This window comes from Musca domestica, unplaced genomic scaffold (assembly GCF_030504385.1).
Source record: "Musca domestica strain aabys unplaced genomic scaffold, Musca_domestica.polishedcontigs.V.1.1 32, whole genome shotgun sequence".
Lineage (NCBI taxonomy): Eukaryota > Metazoa > Arthropoda > Insecta > Diptera > Muscidae > Musca > Musca domestica.
This window is the reverse complement of record NW_026712311.1, coordinates 5,963,066-5,981,697: the sequence shown is the minus strand read 5'-3', so window position 1 is coordinate 5,981,697 and position 18,632 is coordinate 5,963,066. Positions and strand designations below refer to the sequence as shown.

General features: G+C 35.2%; 1 protein-coding gene across 3 annotated transcripts in view; it reads right to left on the bottom strand.

The window, feature by feature from the left end:
* Nucleotides 1–8,095, bottom strand: part of LOC101892635 (serine/threonine-protein kinase WNK1) — a 75,283-nt gene extending 67,188 nt beyond the window's left edge. For 2 of the 3 annotated variants that reach the window (XM_059125220.1, XM_011296181.3), the window contains exon 1: nucleotides 7,285–8,094. In XM_059125220.1, the coding sequence (XP_058981203.1) occupies nucleotides 7,285–7,386 (102 nt within the window). In that variant the 5' untranslated portion in view covers nucleotides 7,387–8,094. Of the gene's footprint in view, nucleotides 1–7,284 lie in introns of all 3 variants that reach the window. The other variant, XM_059125221.1, reaches the window with a different exon arrangement.
* Nucleotides 8,096–18,632: the final 10,537 nt, after the last annotated feature.

Below are 18,632 nucleotides of genomic sequence, written 5' to 3'. Positions count from 1 at the left end.
TGGCCAGTTACTGAAACTTATACTAATGGATTTTCCATCTATCCAAATGAAATAAAATTACGCGATTAGTGACAAACAAAATAAAAACAGAAAGCAATTATTAGTAAATTATGGCGAAGCTATTGAAAGAAGATTAATAGAAAAGCTGATGGAGGGGTTATGGCTAAACGATGATTTTCCCTCAACATTTTTGCTTTTATTTTTTCATTGAGCTGCTTGTTTGTTTTCTTGAGTTTTGGGTTTAAAATTATGTAATTCATAATTTCCTGCTACTAAAAAGTTTCCATTTTCCTTTAAATCTTCAGTTTTGTCATAATACATAGCTGGCTAATATTGAAGCAAGCAAACGCTGCCATAATCATTGCCTCTATTTGACTTGAAGGCAATTGAGTGCATTTAGTGTTGCCCTCCACATTTCTAATACTTACAATCAGTTTTGATTTAAACTATAAATCCATAAAGTTTTTTTAGCCATTGTTTTTCCATTGACTTGTAACAATGGTTTTTATAGCTTTCCCATTGACTGCTCTTAGTATGGGTTTTATGGGATCCCAATATTTTTAACTTCCTAGCAAACAGCATTAAACATTGTAACAATGAATTGAAAAAAAAAATAAATAAATAAAAATTATACCAAAGACCTTTTTTATGGGTCAATATGTGCCGAACTCTGACACGTGCATAACACATAAATAACTAAATTGGGTTTCTGATTTGCCTACTTCTTTTTTTAATTGGATTGGAGGTCATTCTTTAAAGGAGGTTTAAAGGTTTATATATATGAATGGAACAAGAACTTTGCTAGCGAGGACCCAAACCATGTACTGTTAAGTAAAGACTCAAACTAAGCACAAACGAAATATCCATCTTTTCATACTTTTGAAAGCGTTTCTCAAAACCTTAAAAATCGTGCCTCTCAGATCATGCCGATAACATTAGTAAAAATTACAATCTTTTTCACAATTTCCAAAAAGAAATATTTAAGATTTTTTCTATTTCTGGAGGCACTCCGCTTTCCAATGGTACCCCTCAAACGGACACGTCCTTCTAAGATTCCGTACAATGGGAAAAGATGTTAACTTTCAAGAACAACAAGATAAAAAGTATCAGTTTTCCCGGCAGATGTATACCCCCCTGCCTTGAGTTATGATTATTCAAACTCTTGACCCTATATGGGGAAAGTTCCGAAGCAGTTGGCCAATATTGACAAATTCGTATCTGTTTGTATGTGTGAAATTTGAAGAGATTTGGATACTTATTTCTCTTTCTTTGAGTGTTTTGTTTTTCAAAATGTGGGGGAGGTACCAGAGAAATGGTCTGATATCTACCATGTTTATAACAGATCTTTTGTTGATGGAAATATTGAGATGTAACCAGTCTGAATGGAATCGAATCTTAATTTCGAGTTTTATAAGTTTCATGGATATTGAAAATGTGACCCTTTGTGGGGCCGGTACCAGAAGAAATGATCCGATCTCTACCATCTTCATAACAGATATTGTGTTGATGGAAATATTGAGATGTACCAAGTGTGAATGGAATCGGATGTTAATTTCGTGTTTTATGAGCTTCATGAATGTTCAAAATTTTGAACCTTTGTGGGGAAGGAGGGAAGGAGACCTAGCACTGATGCGAGTTGGAGCAAAATTGGATTAAACCTTCTCATTCTGTGCAATAAAATATTTTTTGAAAAATGTCGACCTTTTGTGGGGAACGTACCAGAAGGATTAGACCAATATTGCCCGTCTCCGAACTTGATCTAAGTTTGGGCCACATCGGATACTCCCTTCAAGCGTCATTGTGCGCACCAGCCAGACAGACAGACGGACGGACAGACCGACGGACATTGCTAGATCGACTCCAAATGTTCTTAAACAGATTTGGTCCAAAGAGACCTAGTGTCTAAAATCGTTATTTCGATGAGACACTTTTTCTCCATATAAAATGATATACAGGGTGAAATGAAAAAACTGCAACCAACTTCAGACTTGTGTCTTTTCTAAGCCACTCGTCCGACAGCTGTTTAGATTATTTCAGGGATAAGGACAGCCCGACGTCAAGGAAGTGGACGCAAGAAAACAGCAACATCAGTAGAAATATTTCGAAAAGTAAATAAACGACTTGATCGAAACCCGCGTCGCAGTGGCCGAAGAATGGCTCGTTAGCTGAATATATCGCCATATTCCATTCGGCAAATATTGAAAAATGAGATCGGCGTAAGGCCATTGAAATTCCAAAAAGTGCAAGAACTTACACCGCAACAGAAAGAAAATAGACTCAAAAGAGCTAAAGAGTTGCTTCGCTTGGCCGAAAGTGGTGAATTGCCGTATTTGGGTTTCTCCCATGAGAAAACATTCGTTGTGCAGCAGTTTGTTGGTTTGATCGTATTTACTTGCCAAAGAGGTCAGCTGAAAATATGCACCTTCTGTTGGCCACCAGAACTCAAGCGCCTGCCATTGTGATGGTTTGGATGGCCATAACAGCCGTTGGTCGCTCTACGCTCGAATTAATCGACCGTGGCATCGGAATAAATGCCAAATATTATCGCGAAAATATTCTGGATGTTATATTAAAGCCTTGGGCACGCAAACATTTTGGCCGCAGAACTTGGACATTCCAGCAGGACTCAGCACGCGCCACCCAAGAGTGGTTACAAAATGAGATTCATCGCTTCATTTCCAGCGCACAATGGTCACCAAAATCTCTGGATACCGAGCCGTTGGACTATTGTGTCTGGAGTATTTTGGAAAGCAAGGTTGGCCCTAAAAAATACCAAAGTGTCGATCACCTCAAGCAAGCGTTTCGCCGGGAATGGGCCAAAATATCGAAGAGCAACATTCGGGCGGCGTGTGACGGTTTCATTGGCCGTTTGAAGGCCATAATTCGTGCCAAAGGTGACCAAATCGAACAAATTTAAACTTATTCTAAAATTTTATGCTATTTTTTTGCTTTCATTCAATACAATTTTAAAAAAGTGTAAAAATTATGGCGTTTGACTTTGTTGCAGTTTTTTTAATCTCACCCTGTATAATCCCCCTTCTAGCCATATGGCTGAGGATATATGTATAGAAATTGATTTTCGAAAGGATATATTTCAGCATCCGGCATTTCTGGAAGCACTCCTTTCCATCTGTTCAATGGAATCTTTTATAAGAAACTAACCCTTCCCCCAGATTTTGCAGAATGGGACTTGCTGATGATTTATAGGAAAAATTTAAAATCGTTATTTTATTTATTTTTTTTTTTTTTTTTGAAATGAACCAGATTTTTAATGGTATCACCTTAAATCACTACTCATATGGAACTATACATAACTCCTGGATTTCGCACTATAGGATGTGCTAATAATTTTAAGGAAAAACTTATTTTTTTCACCATTTTGGAAATTAAATGTTGCAGCATCGGATCATTCTGAAAGTACTAATCCACAATTGGGAATATAAATTTAATATTATGGCTAGCTAGTCCTCGAAAAATTCTTAAAAGTTCCGCAATTATTGGTCTGCCAGTCCCTCTTAAAATTCTTTAGAAAATTCTACTGTTTATTTTTTTTTCGTTTTTAAACCGACGATAAAAACTCTTTACAAATGTAATCTTTACAAAAATGCATATAAAATTCCACGATTATGGATAATTCGGTTTAGCGAGAAATTAACGAATATATATCTGCTAGTGATTTCAAAACATCTTTAAAATACCTAGGGTCATGTGTCGACTAGAAATTAAAAAAAAAAAAAACATTTCAAAAATTCCCTCTCTGGGTGTGTTCGTCTTTCAAAAAAAAAAAAAAAAAAAAAAAAAAAAATACTTTAATGATTATGGTTCTGCTAGTCCTTCAAAAAATACATATTTTTAAAAAATCCAAGATTGTGCTCCAAAAATTATTTAAAACAAATTAAACTTATTTTAAAAATTTATGATAAGTACAGAAATTTCCTACGTGTAGATCAAATCTTTCAAAAAAGTCTGTTGAAGATTGTTATGCCCGCCGAAATTATATGAGCCATATTCTCATTGTTTATTTTTCATATCGTTTATATTATTGTTCATAATAAAAATCTAATCTACATTCGATAAGATTAATCTCTTAATTTGTGCTTTAACACCCATAATTGGCATAGTTTTAAAGAAGCAGGTATAGCAAAACATCAAAACCAAAAATTAATCCAAATAAGATTGATATATCATCAGACGATGATTGATGTTCATAATTTATTTAATGATCATTCATTATTTCATCATATTTCAAATTTGACACGAATATTTGATTGTTTATTAGGGCCATCATCGTAGACCTTGAAATGGAAAAATACCTTTATTAAAAAATAAAAAAGTAAAAACTACAAATAATAATACTAACAAAAAATCAAAAAGCAATGATGATGATGATGGTAATAATAACATGGGTTTTCTTTTGTGAAAAAACACGATGTGAGCAAATGAGTTCACATTGAAGTCTTTACAAATAAAAATCAAATAATGGAAATAATGGGTTTTGAATTTTGTTTGCTGTATGAGATGCATAAAATGCAGCATTTTTCCTATGAGGCATCTAATTATGTTATTCATATCTAAGTGGAGTTATTACTCGAATGACCTCTCTTAATTGGCAGTAAATGGGAATAATGTTAGATTTTTTTATGCATGGATAAGTTTATGTTTGAACTGCCTATAAGAATACCGACCTTCCATAGTCTTATCAAATAAATTTTATTGTTCAGTTTAAATTTTAACACACAGTTAAAATGAATAATTAAGAGAGAATTTTCAAGCCTTTGCCAAAATGTATAACACGCTGTTTTAAATTAGTCTTGCACACGCTAAGTTAAAGTTCTAACATGGCTTAAGTCTGGAATATTGCCTCATTTTCTTAACTTCATATTACTTTCTATTACATTATAAAATTCATCATAGGATTCAGATTTTGCAAATTGATGAAACGGTAGCCTGATTATAAGTAATGGATATTCTAGTCCTGTTTTTATACGGGGTAAGATAAACAGATCAAATGCAGAATTTTATAGGCAGAATTTATAATTACCTCAGTACATAAAAACCTATTTATAACAATTGACAATTCTGTCTTCATTTCGCAACTTAAACTTAAATCCTACTTAAGCAATAAACTTAACCCTAATTTTCGAATTTCTGAGTATAAGGAAAGCTTCTATTATAGGATTTTTAATATCATTTTTTAACGATAAAGAATTATCTTAAAATTGCACCATTATAAACCAGATCTTCCTTTGGAATATAAAAATCCATTATTATATTCCTGTCGTTCCTCAGAGAAACTTGCTACGAAGCTTTAGACGTCAGACGTTCCTTTCAAACATGTTTCAAAAATTATGAATATGAGTATAATATTTTTTTTTTGTTTAAAAAAAATTCTTAATAGTCCTCTGATAATTCTGTAAAGAAAAAAATAACACCTTTGAAAATATCTTTAAAAGTCAACGATTATGGGTCTATGTCCTTAAAAAAAATTAGGAAGACAATTGAATGTTTCGCCGACGAAAAGTCAACCTGTCTTTCAAAAAATTATTAAAAAATTCACGATTATAAGTCTTCCAAAAAATTCTTTAAAACAATCATCGTTTATGGGACTCCAAGTCCTTCGGAAAGTTATTTAATAAACCGCGAATATGAGTCAGCTAGTTCATAAAAAAAATTACAAAAATTCCTAAAAAATCACGCAATAGCACTGCTAGATCTTAGAAAAGGATTAAGTCAAGTTAAGATTAGGGATATGATTATCCTTCGGAAAGTTCTTAACTAATTCACAGATGGGGATCTAAATTTACTATTATGCCTCGCCAGACCTCGATTTTTTTTTTGAAATCGGCAGTTATGAATCTGCCATTCCATCCAAAAAATTTTTTGGAATATTTTAGTCCTCCATTTTTTTAGTCCACGAGTAGGAGTCCGCCAAACATCTTGAGAAATTACATCAAACTTAGATAAGACAATCTTTTAAAGCTCTGGATTATAGTCCTTGAAAAGTTCTCTTAAGGACCATAATTATTTTTCTGACCCCGAAAAATAATTTTTTTATGGTCTTCAAATGTTTTCCAAAATGTCACAATTTTTATTCCTTAAAAATGTTTGTCGACGATCCAAGATTTTTGGTCCTTTAATTTTTTTCTTAAAAAAAACACTGTTTTTTCCTTTCTTTTTTTTCAAAATCCATTATTTTCATTCTTAAAAGTTTTAAAATCTACGATTTTTGAGTTTTACATATCATTTCTAAAAACTCACGATTTTTGGCCCATCTTTTTCTTAAATCCAAGGCAAGACACGTCTTAAAATCTACGGTTTTTGGGTCTTACATATCATTTCCAAAAATTTTTGATTTTTGTCCCTTTAGTTTTTTTTTATCCACGACATTTCCTTAATTTTTAATCTTTTAATCCTTTTTTCAAAGTATATGTTTGGAGTCCTTATTTTGTCTGATTTAGAAATTTTTATGATGTTTGGTCCTTTAATTATTTTTTCTAAAAAAATCGCGGATTTTCCCCCCTTAATTTTTTTTCTGCGAAATTCACGATTTTTATTCATAAAAGTCTTAAAATCTACGATTTTTGGGTCTTACATATCATTTCTATAAAACCGATGATGTCTCTTTCTTTTTTTTTATCCATCACTTTTTCCTTCAATTTTTTTTTCTTAAAAATCCAAAACTTCTGGTCCTTGTTTTTTTCATAAAAATTAAATTGTTTTGAGTCCTTATTTTATCTGTCTTTAAAATATTTATAACTTTTTTCCTTTAATTTTCTTTATAAAAATTACGGATTTTTTTGCAATATCCACCACCACTATCTTGATTCTTAAAAGTTTTTTGGCTTTTACATATAATTTAGGTCCCTTAAGTTTTTTTCTTAAAAATCCAGAACTTCTGCTCCATAACTTTTTTTATTAAAGTTAAAGATTTTTAGTCGTTTAATCTTTTATTTCTAAAGTCCACTTTTGGAGTCCTTATTTTATCTGACTTTGAAATTTTTATGACAAAAGTAAGAATTTGGCCTATTTACAAGACACCATTTTTGTACCAAAAATACCATTTTTTCTCGACAAAATATTCTTTAAGCACCGCTGTACCGGTTTTTACCAAAGCCACCTATGCCTACAAAATATACATATTGGTACTGAAACTAAATTTCCGTCAAATATGATGTATGGTCCTTATTTTTTGTTTCTTCCGATCTTTCGATTATTCAATAGTTTTCCTTTATTTATTTATTTTTTTTTTTTGAATTCCTATTGCTTTGCTTTTGACCTACTCACCACATCATTAGCTCCGCGTTGTTTGGGGTTATTAAATCCTTGGGCATTTACAGCTGCCCAGCAGCACAGGGTGCTCAGAAGCACCACCGACAAAACTTTCATTTTAAACGAACGAACGAACTTTGCAATAAATATCCACTGGAAACGTTTACAGCCGTCAACAGCAGTCAATGACCGATCGATCTAACGAGACAGACACACACACACTTGTTTCTGAATTTTTATTCACAAAATTCTCAGAGAGAATTTTCACTTTCTTTTCAAAAAAAAATCACACATAAAAAATGTTACAAATTTCGTATTTTTTTCGTATTTGATGACAATCAAGGTTTTTTTTTGATGATGGACTATTTAAAATTCTCAAAATGTTTGAAAGATATCTATTTCTGCTTGGCTTTTTCTTTTCTTTTTTATTTATTTTTTTTTTTTGTTTCTATCTGCCACAATTTAAATATGCAAACAACGTTGTTGTGTCGGACGTTTGTGTGCCCGCCTAGCTGGTCAGCTTAATCACTTTTTTTTTTGTCTGGACGACGGACGAGCTGTAATAATTTTCTTGTCGTTTAGTTTTTGGCCATTCCAAAAGATGTTGTCTCGATTTTCGGAACCAGAAATGTATTTTTTTTGGGGGAAAACGCACACACAACTGGCTGGGTAAAAGTTTCAAACGTAACTGAAATTCATTTAAAGTTTGATTTTAATTTTAAGCCTCAACACCGGCTCGCTCGCCACTCGGCTCGGTTCAGATATACCACCAGCGTTCGAACACAGATACACTCACTGATTCACAACGAACAAACAAAAAAAAAAAAAGATTTAGGCGCTTGCACATGAATAGCAAACGAACGGTACGGTGGTACTATTGTGGCCAGAAATGAAGAAGAGATGCCAAAAAATGAAACAACAACGGAAGAAACGCCAGTCAGCTAGTCAGTGGGTTTCTTCGCAATGGAAGCTCTGGCAATATGCGATCGATCGATTTAAGAAACAGCGGATATTTGTTTAAGCTACTCGTACAAGCCACAACGACGACGACGACGATGAGCAGTTAACCGAATTACTTCTTTTCAGCTCAAAGAAGAAGTGGTAGAAGAAGAAAAATCGCACGTTTCAGTTTCGTTGATGGATTTTGCAGCGGAGAGATATGTTGTTGGCTTTGGCAGATCTTGTTAAAGACTGAAACTGCAAGTGGGGCTCAATGAACGTCAACACTTTTGTTTGGCCTGCGATGCGAGTGATTCGTTAGCTGGCATATTTTTTTGGTTATTTCGGCGAGGCTTAAAGCTATCAACTTTGGAGCTGCTGTGTAGCCAAACATCGGCATCAACTTTAACTTCAACAAGTGGTAACTATTCGCCATTGTGTGGCAGCAAAAAAAAAAACAAATGTGGAACTTGGTTGTTGAAAAAGAGTTCCTTTCGTTTGATGTTGATGATGATTTGGTAGCCAAGCTGCAGCTGATGATGATGAGAAGTCGGATTTTATTGATGATGATGATGACTATGCCACCGAAGTTTTTGCTCATGTCTACCATGAAAGCTTCTTCATTTGTTTTGGTTTTTTTTTTACCCAAGTTGTTTGCTTGCAAATTTTGGCCTCCGCTTTAGTACAACTGTCCGCAATAACAATTGCAATGCGTGGGAAATAATTACAAAATCTGTTCGCAAGGGGAAATAAATCGCAATGAAATTTAAAGATGATAAAAGCTTTTAGTTTGCCAAAAAGCTGAGAGAAAGTTTTCGGCCACCAAATTCAGAGTTCCTGTTTGGGTTTAAAAAAGGGTACTCATTTGGAGTATTTTTTAACGGAAGTAAAGCAGACGCTTCAAATATTTCAGGTATTTATTAAATACATTCAAGAATGTATAAGAGAGAATTGTGAATTGGCGCAGTAAAGAGAAAAAATACAAAGAAGGGTTTGACTGGTTTTTAGATTAAATACAGGGTGTGATGAAAAAACTGCAACCAACTTCAGACTGCTGGCATTTTTAAGCCACTCGTCTGACAGCTATTAAAATTATTCCAATGACAGCTCATTATATTGTTTAAAAGCGTATAAAAGCATTGAGAATTTTTCAGAAAAAAAGTTATTCGATAGGGAATTCAAGTATGATAGTGTAATTTCTTCATATTTGACTGGAAAACCACAAGAGGCTACCGTTAGAGCACTCCAGCATTTAAATGTGAATAAATAAATCTTTTGTGTCTCGTACCATCGCTCGTTAACGTGATACTGGTAGCGTAGCCCGAGGTCAAGAAAGTGGACGGAAGAAAACAGCAACAGAAATTGTTCGAAAAGTAAAGAAGCGACTTGATCGAAAGTGGCCGAAAAATGGCTCGTGAGCTGAACATATCGCAATATTCCATTCGGCAAATATTGAAAAATTAGCTCGGGGTAAAGCCATTGAAATTCCCAAAAGTGCAAGAACTTACACCGCAACAGAAAGAAAATATACTCCAAAGAGCTAAAGAGTTGCTTCGCTTGACCGAAAGTGGTGAACTGTCGAATTTGGTTTTCTCCGATGAGAAAACATTCGTTGTCCAGCAGTTTGTAAACAAACAAAACGATCTTGTTTACTTGCCAAAGAGGGAAGCTGAAAATGTGCACCTTCGGTTGGCCACCTGAACTCAAGCGTTGGCCATGGTGATTGTGTGGGCCGCAATGACAGCCGATGGTCGCTCTCCGCTCGTATTAATCGACCGTGGCATCAGAATAAATGCCGAATATTATCGCGAAAATATTCTGGAGGGTTTTGGACATTCCAACAGGACTCAGCAGCATCACCCAAGAATGATTACAAAATGAGGTTCCTCCCTTCATTTCCAGCGCACAATGGCCACCAAAATCTCCGGATATCAATCCGTTGGGCTATAGTGTCTGGAGTATTTTGTAAAGCTAGGTTGGCACTAAAACATACCAAAGTGTCGATCACCTCAAACAAGCGGTTTTCCGGGAATGGGCCCAAAATTCCGCAGATCAACATTCGGGTAGCGTGTGACGGTTGCATTGGCCGTTTTAAGGCCAAAGGTGACCAATTCGAACAAATCTAAACTTATTCTAAAATTTAATGCTAATTCCGACATTTTTCTTTTAATTCAATAAAATTTAAGAAAAATGTAAACATTGAATCGTTTGACTTAGTTGCAGTTTTTTTATCTCACCCTGTAGTGTCTTCGACGATACTGCAGATAAAAATAGGAGGTATATTTATATAACATGATATCACTTCGAGAAGGATTATATTAAATATATATATATATATATATATATATATATATATATATATATATATATATATATATATATATATATATATATATATATATATATATATATATATATATATATATATCGGAATTCCTCCCGAAATTCACTCCATTTAGGCTGATATTAGCCATTATTTGCACAATAAACCTGAAATCGAATTAAGGGTATATATGGGAGCTATATCCAAATCTGAGCCGATTTCGATAAAATTTGATGAAGGTTTTTCCGAGCTCTATAAGATATCTGGTACCAAATATCATTCCTGTGGAGCACATATTACGAATGTGAGGGGTTTAAACACCAAATCGGATGAGACACATATATGCAAGTTATAGCTATGTCTGAATTCGGTCGGATATATCAAAATTCAGGTCATTTGGGCTAATATTAGCCATTTGGTAGACAACTAACACGAAATCGGTTGAGGATATATATGGGAGCTATATCTAAATCTGAAACGATCTTGATAAAAATTGGCATATGGGAGCTATATCTAAATCTGAAACGATCTTGATAAAAATTGGCAGAGGTATTTCTGGGCTGTATCTGATGTTTGATACCAAATATCATTCCTTTGGAGTGCATATTACGAATGTGAGGGACTTAAACGCCAAATCGGGTGAAACATATATATGGGAGCTTTAGCTATATCTGAACCGATCTTTACCAAATTTGAAATACATGTTTCTGGGATGAATCGGATGTACCAAAATTCATTTCATTCATTTGGACTGATATGAACTAACTACGAAATCGGTTGAAGAAATATATGGGAGCTATATCTAATTTTGAAGCGATTCTGACCAATTTCTGGGATGAATCGGATGTACCAAAATTCATTTCATTCATTTGGACTGATATGAACTAACTACGAAATCGGTTGAAGAAATATATGGGAGCTATATCTAATTTTGAGGCGATTCTGACCAATTTCAAACAAATATTATTTGGAAAATTTCATCAGAATCGGTTAATAAATGCGACCTGCAATTTGCATACATGGACGGACTGACATGCATAAAGCGACTCAGAAAGTGATTCTATGAAACAAAAGTAACTATGGGTCTATCTCGCTTCCTTCTCCATGTTACAAACAAAAGGCACTAAGAAATAATACCCTTACCATTATGTGGTGGTTATAAATATTCTTATGCAATCCGCAATAAAAGCATTGACTATTCTTTATCAATACGTTTAATTTTTTTTTAAATTTTTACATTTAAAAAATGTGGTCAACTTGACCCATTAAGAATTAGATCATTGAACGGAAAAAGTAACTTGATTGGCTTATGTTTAGATTTTAGATGATTCGCATCTAGTTTTGAGAATTCTTCTAGTTTGTAGTTCTCGTTTTTTTCTCTAAATACCCTCAGCTCAAGATTCACATTAGTAGTTGTAATAAAAACAAGTAAGAAAACATTAAGTTCGGCCGGGCCGAACTTTTAATACCCTCCACCTTAGGGTAAAGGAAACATTAGAACCCAATATAACCCACAAATACTAATTTCTAGACAAATTCGTGAGGAAATTTGGTAAAAATCATCAAAATAGCGAATATCGGGAGGTGCCGTTATATGGAGGCTATACTGAAGACCTATACATACAATGTTTCGCCACCGGAGCTAGAACCCATTAGACAAATCCGTGAAAAAAAAATTGCAAGAATCATCAAAATATCGAATATCGGGAGGTACCGTTATATGTAGGCTACACCAAATCGTAGACATATACACACAATGTTTCGCCACACGAACTAGAACCCATTATGACCTACAAATACCAATTTTTAGACAAATCCGTGAAAAATGTTTTAAAAATCATCAAAGTACCGATTATCGGGAGGTACCGTTATATGGGGGCTATACCAAAACGTAGACAGATACATCTCATTTTCAATACCAACCATCTTAGACACAATACAAATTGTTCTGCTAAATTATCGTGATTTCAACAGACACATTGTTAAATCGACTTAGAATTTTATGCTGGTTATGAATATAAAGGGTGTTTTTTTTTAAGCCCGATAGAACTGAAAATGAATTCTGGCATATGGGCACCGCGGCTGTTCTTGACGAAGTGCATTCTGACCGTCCAATTTTTAGTCACTTCTTCGAGCACAGCTGGCCGTATATGACGAATAACACGAACAATGCGGGCCTCCAAGGCGCCAATTGTTGCTGGTTTATCAGCATAAACCAGTGACTTCACGTAGACCCACAGGAAATAATCGAGAGGTGTCAAATCGCACGACCTTGGAGGCCACTTCTCGAAATCAACTTATCGCCAAAATTTTATGTCAATAAGTCGATGGTTGCGTTCGCCGTATGACACGTAGCGCCATCCTGGTAAAACCACATCTCTTCCGGATCAATGTCATCCATTTTTTTTTTTAATATTTAAATATTAATATATATTTAAATATTTTTTATATTTAAACATTTTTAAACAAAAAATCATTGATCATGGTGCGGTAACGAGATCCGGCCTCATTTTTGAAGAAATAAGGTCCATACGGTGCATTTTTCTGGATGTAATGGAGTCTGTAGGGTCTCTTGTGGATTGGTCTCACTCCATATGCGGCATATTTGCATATTAACAAACCCGTTAAGCCAAAAACAACGGGTCATTTGCCAACTGCTCTAGAGCCTGATTTTCAAAGTAAATTTGGATAATTTCGTATCGTTGTTCAAGCGTGAGTCTATTCATGATGATTTGTCAGCTTAAAAAACACCCTTTATATACTTGATGGGGTCTACGACGAATATTTTGGGTTGTTACAAACGGAATGACAAAGTAAATATACCCTCATTTCCAAGGTTGAGGGTATAAAAAAACAGAAACGTTATATTGCATGCTAATTTGTGAAAAACTTCGTTAATTGAATGAAAAATTGTAAACTAAGACGCATACTCATTTGACATGTAGATGGCGCCCAATGTAACGATTTTTTGAATCTCATTAAATATTAAATATATTGATAGATTTTTAAGAGATTAGCCCCTTTCAAAGTTTTGGTTTAATTGAGTTATCATAATATTTATTTTTCTTTGACATGCCATGACTATCATTAGACAATAACTGAAGGTTATGGGTTGTACTTAAAAATAAAAAATATTTTTTCTGCAATTTTTATTTTTGAAAAACGTGCTTCATTTGTTAACAAAAAATAAGACTGTCGATGTAAATAATAAAAAAAAAACTACAAAAATTAAATCTCTATTTCACTAATCACAACCAAATTAAACAGCCGCCAGACCAATAGCAACACAATCTGTGGCGGATGACAGATCCACACCTTAGCATTTTTGGAATTCGAAAAACAAAACAAAAAACACATTTCGTAATTTATATCTCAAGATTTTGGCTCAAATCACGTCTGATTCACTTGAAATTGTTCGAAAAAAACCCAAAACAATACTCAACAACTAGAGACAATAAAGCGATCTTATGCTTTGTCCGGTGTTTCTTTTATGCAGAGGGGCAAGCGAACTAAGCCCAACAAAAACAAAGGTATGCAAATAGAGAAAAATGGTAACTGACTCATAAATAAATCTTCATCAAAGCATTTTTTTTTACTTTGAACAATTGTTATGGTTTACAAAACGGAACCTTTTTATATGGGGGAAATATTTTATAGCGGCCTAATTTCCTTTGAAAGTCAAAACAACAGAATTGGAACTTTAAGATGACCTGGGCAAGCCAGCCATTAACCTTGAAGTTACATCGATTACAGAGATTACAATGTGGGAAATAAATGGAAATATTTTTGGGTTTAATTAACATGATAAAAAGGAAACAACCTATATTTCAAAGATCCCGATAGGTAAAAGGTTTAACCCACCACATTTGCCATTGAACTCAATTTCAAGAAAATAAGAGGCAATTAATTACCTGGATAATAGAAGAATTTTAGAATGCCTTATAAAGATGATGTGTGCCACTACTTTGGTAGGCGATGTCAAAAACACACAATCATAAATTATTGAAATTAATTTATAGGAAAATATAAATTTTTAGTAAAATACAGGGTGGGATAAAAAAACTGCAACACATTCAAACGCCATAAATTTTACATTTATTTTTATTTTTATTTTTTTTTTTTAATGAAAGTAAAAAATGTCGGCATAAAAATTTAGAATAAGTTTAGATTTCTTCGAATTGGCCAAAGAAACCGTCACACGCTGCCCGAATGCTGCTCTGCGGTATTTTGGCCCATTCCCGGCGAAGCGCTTGCTTGAGGTGATCGACACTTTGGTATTCTTTAGTGCCAACCTTCCTTTCCAAAATACTCCAGACATAATAGTCCATCGGATTGGTATACGGAGATTTTGGTGGCCGCTGTGCGCTGGAAATGAAGCGAGGAACCTCATTTTGTAACAATTCCTGGGTGGCGCATGCTGAGTGCGATGGTGCTGAGTCCTGTCCAAGGAAGGAATGTCCAAGGTCCGCGGTCAAAATATTTGTGTGCCCAAGGCTTTAATACACCTTCAAGAATATTTTCGCGATAATATTCAGTATTTATTCTGATGCCGCGGTCGATTAATACGAGCGGAGAGCGACCATCGACTGTTGTGGTGGCCCACACCATCACCATGGCCGGCGCTTGAGTTCTGGTGGCCTACCGAAGGTGCACATTTTCAGCTGACCTCTTTGGCAAGTAAACACGATCATTTTGTTTGCTTACAAACTGCTGGACAATGAATGCTTTCTCGTCGGAGAATACCAAATTCGGTAGTTCACCACTTTCGGCCAAGCGAAGCAACTCTTTAGCTCTTTTGCGTCTATTTTCTTTCTGTTGCGGTGGAAGTTTTTGCACTTTTTGGTATTACATTGGCTTTACCCCCAGCTCATTTTTTAATATTTGCCGAATGGAATATTGCAATATGTTCAGCTCACGAGCCACTTTTAGGCCACTGCGACGCGTGTTTCGATCAAGTCGCTTCTTCACTTTTCGAACCATTTCTGCTGATGTTGCTGTTTTTTTCTGTCCACTTCCGTGACGTCGGGCTACGCTACCAGTATCACGGCAACGAACGATGGTACGAGACACAAAAGATTTATTCACATTTAAATGCTGGAGAACTCTAACGATAGCCACTTGTGGTTTTCCAGAGAAATATAAAGAAGTCACACTATCACGCTTGAATTCAATCAGAATAATTTTTTTCTGAAAAATTCTCATCAAAATGCTTTTGTACGGTTGTAAACAATGGCACTGGAATAATTTTAACAGCTGTCAGACGAGTGGCTTAGAAATGACAGCTCTCTGAAGTTGGTTGAAGTTTTTTAATCTCACCCTGTATAAATCTAAAATATATTGATCATTAATTTCCAAAAAATTAAGTCTAATGTGAATTATTTCTAAGTCATATACTCATCTTCACATTTTGCCGACCAAGATTTTAATGAGAGAGCAAGAAAATAAACTTCTTTGTCGAAACCCTAACCCATCTACCCATACCTGACTTGAGTTTGAGTGTGAATTGAAAAATTTATTTTTATTTATTTCTTTGTTTATATCTTGTTATCTTTATTCTGTCACCAAAGAAACACGTAGGTGTCCAATATCTTTAAACAAATCTTCTACTTTCTTTAGCGTCACCGGAAAATACCACCATCAGCGTAATCTTTCACAGAATCATTTCCCGGAAACTACATTTTACACCTTGTAAGTGATGTTTTACAACTCGTTCGGTGACGTGATTTGTGGCTGGGAAAATTCTATTTTGGGAGCATGTGACGTTTTTAATATGACAATTTTCGAGATGAGTATGAAATGTGTTTAGAAAGTGTCATAAACACATTTTAAGAGTAGAAGAAAACCAGAAGATGGCAGAAGACCACAAGAAGACAGAAGACCAGAGAATATGTAATAGCACCAATACAGCACAGAACACATCAGTTATTACAATTATTACCCACTCGGCCCAAATTAGAATTCGAATAAGGACGCAAAACTACCTACAAGTACAAAATCAGCTAGGTTCGGCCTGGCCGAACTTTTATTATACTCCACCATTTGTAAGGAACTTGAACATTTTCAAAAAAAAACTTAAAAAATACCGATGAAATGAAACCTTTATATGGACGTGACGTGGACCTGCGTAAGTTATTTTCTACCTGCTGTCCCGTTTCTGAACATCAAATACGACATTTGAAGCAGTTCCGGTAAATAATGTCTCTAATATAATATAGGTTTTAGCATTCTTTATGAACGTCAAATACGAAATTTGAAAAAATTCCGGTGAATTATGTCGCTAAAATCATGAATGGACCTGCATACTCAATTTTTTGCCATAGTCTGTGGTACCCTTAAGACTTTGAATTCATTGAAAAAACGAATATTTAGAGGTACCGTTTTATGGGGGCTATACGAGAATGTGGACCGACACGACGACTTATGTTGTTGCAAAATGGTCAGGCTTTATCTCTTTATTGTTGTTTTTTATAAAAACAACGTTTGTTTATTAGTGGCTCCTCTTCTATTGAGCTTACCACCTCGTCACTCAGGTAAAAAATTATTTTTTTGTCATAGAAGTTATTTTTAAAATAACTTCTGGGGAGAATATCACAGACAAAAAACTGATGAGGTTTGCTGGCTCTTTCCGAAACTTAGGTATTCCCTGCCTTACCCCCTGGTAAACATTACCATCGTTCTCTACTAATAAACAAACGTTGTTTTATAAAAACAACAATAAAAGGATTAAGCCTGACCATTTTGCAACAACAAAATACTATGGTATCCCGTACAAACAAAGCCCACACTATCACCATGTCCGGCACTTGAGTTCTGGTGACCAACCGAAGGTGCACATGTTCAGCAGACCTCTTTGGCAAGTAAACACGATCATTTTGTTTATTTACAAACTGCTGGACAATAAATGCTTTCTCATCGGAGAAAACGAAATTCGGCATTTCTCCACTTTCGGCCAAGCTCTTTTGAGTCTATTTTCTTTCCGTTGCGGTGTAAGTTCTTTCACTTTTTGGAATTTCAATGGCTTTACACCGAGCACATTTTTCAATTTTTGCCCAATGGAATATTGCGATATGTTTAGCCTTATATCTCGGCTCGTTCTAAGGAGAATGTTGTTACAACCGACGGACAGACAGATGCACAGACGGACAGCGCTAAATCAACCCAGAATTTTACGTTGATCAAGACAACTCATTATACGGTTTACAAGCGTACAAAAGCATTTTGGTGAGAATTTTCCAATTTTTCCGCTAGAGCACTCCACCATTTATATGTGGATAAATCTTTTGTGTCGCCTACCATCGCTCGGTACCGTGATACTGGTAGCCCGACTTCAAGGAAATGGACGGAAGAAAACAGCAACATCAGCAGAAATGGTTCGAAAATTAAAGAAGCGACTCGATCGGAACCCGCGTCACAGTAGCTGAAAATGGCTCGTGAGCTGGACATATCGCAATATTCTATCCGGCAAATATTGAAAAATGAGATCGGGGTAAAGTCATTGAAATTCCATAAAGTGGAAGAACGTACACCGCAACAGAAAGAAAATAGATTCAAAAGAGCTGAAGAGTTGCTTCGGTTGGCCGAAAGTGGTGAACTACCGAATTTGGTTTTATCGATGAGAAAACATTCGTTGTCAAGCAGTTTGTAAACAAACAAAATGATCGTGTTTACTTGCCAAAGAGGTCAGCTGAAAATGTGCACCTTCTGTTGGCCACCAGAACAGAACTCAAGCGCCGGCCATGGTGATGGTATCGGCTGCCATAACAGCCGATAGTCGCTCTCCGCTCGTATAAATCGATCATGGCATCAGAATAAATGCCGAATATTATAGCGAAAATATTGTGGAGGGTGTAACCTTGGACACGCAAACATTTTGGCCGCAGACCTTGGACATTCCAACAGGACTCAGCACCGCTTTCCTCGCTTTTTTTCCAGCGCACAATGACCACCAAAATCTCCGGATACCAATCCGTTGGACTATTATGACTGAAGAATTTTGAAAAGCAAGGTTGGCACTAAAAATACCAAAGTGTCGGACACCTCAAGCAAGCGCTTTGCCGGGAATGGGCCCAAATACCGCCGAACAACATTTGGGCAGTGTGTA